Source organism: Zingiber officinale, chromosome 9B (assembly GCF_018446385.1).
Source record: "Zingiber officinale cultivar Zhangliang chromosome 9B, Zo_v1.1, whole genome shotgun sequence".
Lineage (NCBI taxonomy): Eukaryota > Viridiplantae > Streptophyta > Magnoliopsida > Zingiberales > Zingiberaceae > Zingiber > Zingiber officinale.
The window spans coordinates 94388563-94394546 of NC_056003.1; the positions used below are offsets into that span (position 1 = coordinate 94388563).

At 36.8% G+C, this 5984-nt stretch overlaps 1 protein-coding gene across 2 annotated transcripts; it reads right to left on the reverse strand.

Annotated features, from left to right (window-relative positions):
• Positions 1-349: 349 nt before the first annotated feature.
• Positions 350-5200, reverse strand: LOC122024200 (aspartate aminotransferase, mitochondrial-like). 2 transcript variants are annotated; one of them, XR_006123368.1, is made up of 11 exons: positions 4859-5200; positions 4666-4751; positions 3741-3947; positions 3511-3616; positions 2989-3093; positions 2726-2898; positions 1905-2064; positions 1740-1835; positions 820-914; positions 589-715; positions 350-493 (listed from the first exon to the last, which is right to left on the reverse strand). XR_006123368.1 is itself a non-coding variant. In XM_042582762.1 (10 exons), the coding sequence occupies exons 1-10, from the start codon at positions 5045-5047 to the stop codon at positions 643-645; spliced, it is 1290 nt and encodes a 429-aa protein (XP_042438696.1). In that variant the 5' UTR covers positions 5048-5200; the 3' UTR covers positions 350-642. The 2 variants fall into 2 exon arrangements, 1 of the variants encoding a protein (XP_042438696.1); XM_042582762.1 differs by having other exon boundaries at positions 350-715.
• Positions 5201-5984: the final 784 nt, after the last annotated feature.

Below are 5984 nucleotides of genomic sequence, written 5' to 3' on the forward strand. Positions count from 1 at the left end.
AAAGTTATATTTTAAACGAATCCAGTACTATAAAAAAATACACAAAAAAACATTGTAATAAAACAACCGATAGAAAAAGCAAAAACATCAATTTGCCTACCCCAAGTTTAGTGTGGTGGTAAGAGACAAAATTGGAACGCCACGTCAAGAGCCAATCAGCCAATGCTCCTAAAATTACTTTGAGGAAAAAGGAAATGAAATTAAAATTTTAGAAGGACCAAACAAATAAACAAAAAAACTCATACAAAAACACTCAGCCCCAACAAATATTTATGGTGCAATTGATATAAAAATAAGTCATTCAAGAAAAATACGCTCCAATCAATTCTCAAATAAGTTTCCACAATCCTACTCCAGCGAAGGGGCTAAACCTTTACCACAATAAATGAAAGTCATGTGTTTGACAATGATTGTGAGGTGAAACTTTAGTTCCACAGTCAGTCAATTTGAGATTCATCTGAAATCAAAAAGGCATGAACTGGTACATGTTGAACTGGTACATGTTTGAAAAACAGGAGAAATCAAGTTACTTTCCAGTTAAATATCCAACAAACTGGAATGTCAAAAAAGCGAGTTTCTTTCTGAAACCTCTTTATTCACTACTTTGGTGAAGCTTTGGTATCAGATGCGGCAAAATTGAGTTTACGAGGATTTTGTGACCTCATGGATGGCATTTGCCAAGTAGCCAACGTTGCCCGTCGTGACACCAGCCATACTGTAGATTCCAGCACGATCAACAAATCGTACCAGAAAACATTTAAAATGCTATATGAATGAAAACATTTCCTCAAGGGAGATCATATAAAAAGCAAGTTATACCTGATTCGACCATTGCGTGTCATATATATGTGGAATTCATTGGTCAAGCGATCCACTTGTTCAGGTGTCATACCACTGTAGCAGAACATCCCAATCTAATTCCAGAAAAACAAGAACAGAATAAAATTAATTAGGAACTGGACAACTGGTGGAGTTTTCAAAGAAGGAATTAGCATGTCACCAGAAAAGGAAAGAATCAGCAGATACAATATGTGCGTCGCATCCAAACATTTTATGATGAGTTTATATGTTTTGGTTAGCTGAAGCAAGATCTTCATTGCCTATTTTCCCCAAACTAATGTACCTTATGTTAAAGTGTGATCAATTGAGCAACAAATAAATCATAAAGATATAGCTTTAACCAGTTTAATGAGAAAGGAGAAATTAATGGAACCCTAGCACATGGTGTTAAGAAGAAAACAGTCATCCAAGATTCAAAATCACTTCACCGGGATAGCAATTTCTTCCTCCTCTTCCTATATTGTAGTATCAGTGCTAATCAGAGCAACCTCAGGATGTCATCTGTACCAATGACATATCTCATTCTAGATAGGACCAAAACCACGACTCAGAACAAGAATCTTGGTTTATTCTAAAAGTTTAAAGAAAAATTTTGGATTTCCCTTTTAGAATTCATAGGAAACTTCTAGAATGGGTGTTTTCAATCACATGGGTCTTTTGTTGGTCATTTTCCCTTTTATTCTCGTCCTATGGATTGTAAGATACCTTTATACAAGAAATTTTTGACCTAACAATGGCAAACTGTAGGGTTTTCTTCCTCTCCTGGCTCCCAGCCTAATCCAACAGCATAGCCTTGAAAATGCATTACTATCAGAGTAGGCTTGGTGCAAACCAATGAAAATTGTGATTCATACTAAAAAAAATTAAACTGAATTAGGACTAGGTAGTTACAGATTTACCTGATTTGTTATGTGCTCCCAAGACAAAGGTGAACCCAACTTCTCAAGATTTTCACGAAGTGCATTTCGCATTCCAATGATGCGGTCAGCCATACTCTGCAATAATCAGAATATTAATATCAACGAATTGCAAAATGAAGAAGCTAAGGTTGGTTGTCCAATCACCTTAACCTCCTTCAGCCACAGAGATTTTAGCTCCGGATCACCTAGTATTGTTGAAACAACTAGCGCACCATGAACTGGAGGGTTGCTATACATGGGCCTAGCTATCTGTTGCAACTGGCTCTTCACAGCTACTGCTTGCAACTCATCTTCACAAAGGATACTATTGAAAACATGAAAGCAACTTAATAAATTAAACCAAAAATGATCGAGGGGAAATAATAGTGAATTTTGATCCAATTTTGAATAGGTTTCCTTCTCTCTGATGAAGATTTTGCGTGCACACACACACACAAACTATTGGAGAGACATAAATCTATAGCACAGGACCATAAAGGAAGAAGCACTGAGTACATCTCTAACTCAGGTAAACAACACAATGAAAAATGAATCCACATTTGTAAAAGAAATAGTTATTGTTCATTAGATTTTTCTTTTCCCACTTGATGGACAGGTGGGATTTATCCATTATCAGAAGAACAACTTATCCACGTAGCATATAGAGCTAGAAGATCATGTAAAGTGCAAAATCCAGTCCATATGATCAAACAACCAACTATTTTCCAAAAAGAGTGGTACATTGCATGCTCATTTATACTGTATGTTTCATGTTCAAGTTACAGAGGAAAATTTCATTTTGAACAGTATTAGTATGAAGTAAGCTGATTATAACCTATTGATATTCAAAATAATATATTCTCCTCTACTGTACAAAAATAACTGGCACAGAATTGTCTTGGATTTGCACGGGCTAGAAGGAACTTTCTGCTCCTATTTTCATGATAACGTGTTTATCTAAGATTTTAAAAAAAAAAACTCAGTACCTAAGGCATCCAGCCCTTTGTCCATACAGTCCCATATTTTTTGCATATGATTGGGCACAACCAATCTGGTGTCCATCTTCAAGGAAAATTCGAATTGCTTTGGCATCTTTCTCTGGATCACCACTAGCAAAACCTTGATATGCCATGTCGAAAAATGGGAAGTGCTTCTTAACCTATAAAAATATAGATAAAAGTTTAATCAAGACATTAGACAAATTGTATAATGTTGTTACCAACCACCAAGGAAAAACAGTAGCAAATACCTTGAACTGATAAGATATCTCTCTCCACTGTTCCTCAGAAGGGTCAACTCCTGTTGGATTATGAGCGCATGCATGAAGCAAGAAGAATGAACCATTTGGAGCATTCTGACGCAATTAACCAATAAAATGTCAGAATATAACCTAATATTAAATGTATTTGCATCCATCAAGTTACCCACATAATGGGGTTCAGACATATTGGCAGATCATTTAGCATTATCTAACGATGGCAAAAGATACATAGTATCTTGATACAGATTGCTATAAAAGGTTCATGAAGCACAAGAAAAGTACTTTTAACGAATACGGAACAAAAAATAATAAAGAGAAGCACATGAGATGGGGTTTAAAGAATTGATTGTAAATTCAATTACATCTTCAGCGATCAACTTCTTGTAGAACTCTTAGTATGGGAACGTCACCAATTTTTTTCCAAACCTAAATATATAAAAGTGTAATCTCTTGCAGTATTAGAAGCGAGATTTATGTCATTTTCTGAGCCATTCAAAATTAACTAGCCACCTTGATATCATCCATCATAGATGCAAAGTCAAGTCCTTTTGTATCAGGGTGGTAATAACGGAAAGTCCTTTGTGGAACATTAGCATCTCTCCATATGTTATGGTGGCTGCAAAATAGTGAACATGATTTGAGAAGATAGCGCAAATAAATGACACATCTTTGCAAACACATTAAAAACCAAATGAAAAAAATACAAAACATCGAAAAATTGAAATAAAGGGAAAACTCACTTAGACCAAGTTGGTATCGGTATATAAATCTGTGAGTCAGGTAGGAAACGCTTTTGGAAGTCAGCAAAAAGCCTGCATGCACCTGTTCCAGAAAGAGCCTGAACAGCCGCAATTCTTTTGTCTTTTATGAACTCAGAATCATCCCCATAAGCAAGTTTCAGTGATTCCTCAATCATCTTAATGCTTCCTCCCATGGGAAGATACTCCCTGTAATTAACTAAACATCATTACCTCCTAGATTATAAAATAAAAGAATGACCTTGGGCCATGATGATTTCTTGAGGAAGCAACTTTAAATGTTTCATCAACCCTACCATACCATCTTTTAGAGTATCAGAATGGATGAATATGTGTGCAGTTTCATGCTATAGGAAAGATATCCAACTAATCCAATTAGATGATTTGCATTTCAAAAGTCAGGTAGAGCTTTGTTTCACACAAAAGATTTGCATGAAACAGCCATTTAGTTAGACAAACAATGATCATTGAACAAAGTTGTGATTACTACAGACTTGTAGCCAAGGAAAATGCAATTTTATACAGTGGTTAAGTGGATACGGGCGTGAAAAAGAAAATACCAGAGCCTCCACCAGCTCAATTTCCATGAGATAGTGGCATGCAACTAAACCAACTAAAGTTAGGAGAACAGAAAAAGAAAAGTATGGAGCGGATTCCCCTGGACCGCATCAAGTTGCTGAGAGAAACATTTTGATAAATTTGAGGCTGAAATTAAATATATCGCTATAAAAGAAGAGTAGATGGAAAACGAAGCCAAAAAAAGGAAGAAGAAAAAAAAGGGTAAACTTTGAGAAACGGTAAAGTATGCACGACGATCAAAGTTGAGAAATGCGAAAGGTTAGAATATGGTTATTAGAGATAACACAAGGTAAGAGAAAGCAAAGCACGAGAAGGAAAAGAACACTACATGTTAAGGCGTCCTGCGATCCTACGTTCTGCTTCTCTGACGCATTCAAGAACCACCGGCTTCCCGTTGTCGTCACGATAAGCTCCCTAATAACCAAAAAACAAAAGCATCCAACTTCTTAATCCATCAGACCGGAAATCCTCGACTTGCATAAAAAGGATCAAAGTTGCGCAAGCAAGGAGAAGGAACATACCACTCCAACATTGACTTTTTCGGGACTAGGATCGGCGAGGAAGGCCTCGGTGACACCAAGGATCGGGTCCTTGGCCGCAGGTTCGACGTGGCCAAACCAGGAAGCCATGGATCGAGCGGCCGACCCCGATCCAACCGCCGGCAAGCCGACGATCCCCCTCCTCAAAATCCCACGCCCGATCGCGGCCATGGGAAAAGATGTCTCACTCGCTTCTCACTACGGAGGCGGAAGAAATCGGCGAAGAAGGCGGAACGAAGATTCACGGCGCGACTGCGGCGGAGAGAAAAGCGTGTCGGGATCTCCCTATTTCCTCTCGCTTCTGCAACTAAAAGCGTCCATAGTCATCGGCCCCTCCGCTTTCCATTATTTCCGAATTGTCCTTCGTCACAAGAGATACATTTTTTCTTCCCCTATTACCGTACCCGATTTTTCGTTGGTTTAATAGGGACTGACAAGTTGGGTCCCTCTATATTCCAGTCACTGTCAAGACGGGCGACGGAAATGGGTGAGAGAATTTTTACACTAAAGATATACATGGGAAAGTTCCTTCTGTCGGTTTGAACGGTTGAGATCAAAATAGAGAACCTGATGAACGGTTCTGTAAGGTACTCGAAAGACTTCCTACGCGGCGAGGCGTGCACAGGATTTGACTTGTGGGAGACTGCGTTGCTCTTATGCAATCAACCGTTCTTTTAATTAAAAAAAAAAATGATTTGATCCTAATAAAATAATCCGGTCATATTAGAAAATTGATAAATTTTCCATTTCGATCTTTTAATTAAAAAAATCAAACTTTAAAAATTAAAATGTAAATTTGGTAATAAATTTTTTTTAAAAAAAAATGAGAGGTACTTTGATGCTTTCAAAATTCCAGCAAATATTTTTTAAAAAATAAATCAATTTCAAAGCTAAAATAAATTCTCATGAAATGTTTTGAATTAAACTTTCTAACGTTATATATGAGCATGTGTCCTGAACAATACCCCGTGTAAAATCCTTAAATCCAAAAAAATAAATTTAGATAACACGTGTAAGCCTATATGGACAACAATTAAATTGACATAAAATACTATAAATATAATTAATAGAATCAAAGATAATACAAATTAATAATATTATAATTTGA

Excerpts from the sequence above, each read along its gene's own strand:
- LOC122024200 (XM_042582762.1), bottom strand. The coding sequence starts at position 5,047 with ATGGCCGCGATCGGGCGTGGGATTTTGAGGAGGGGGATCGTCGGCTTG. Across the intron at positions 2,899-2,988 it reads AGATATCTTATCAGTTCAAG|GTTAAGAAGCACTTCCCATT; the intron begins GTATTTGCTACT and ends ATATTTTTATAG. Across the intron at positions 716-819 it reads ACACGCAATGGTCGAATCAG|TATGGCTGGTGTCACGACGG; the intron begins GTATAACTTGCT and ends TGGAATCTACAG.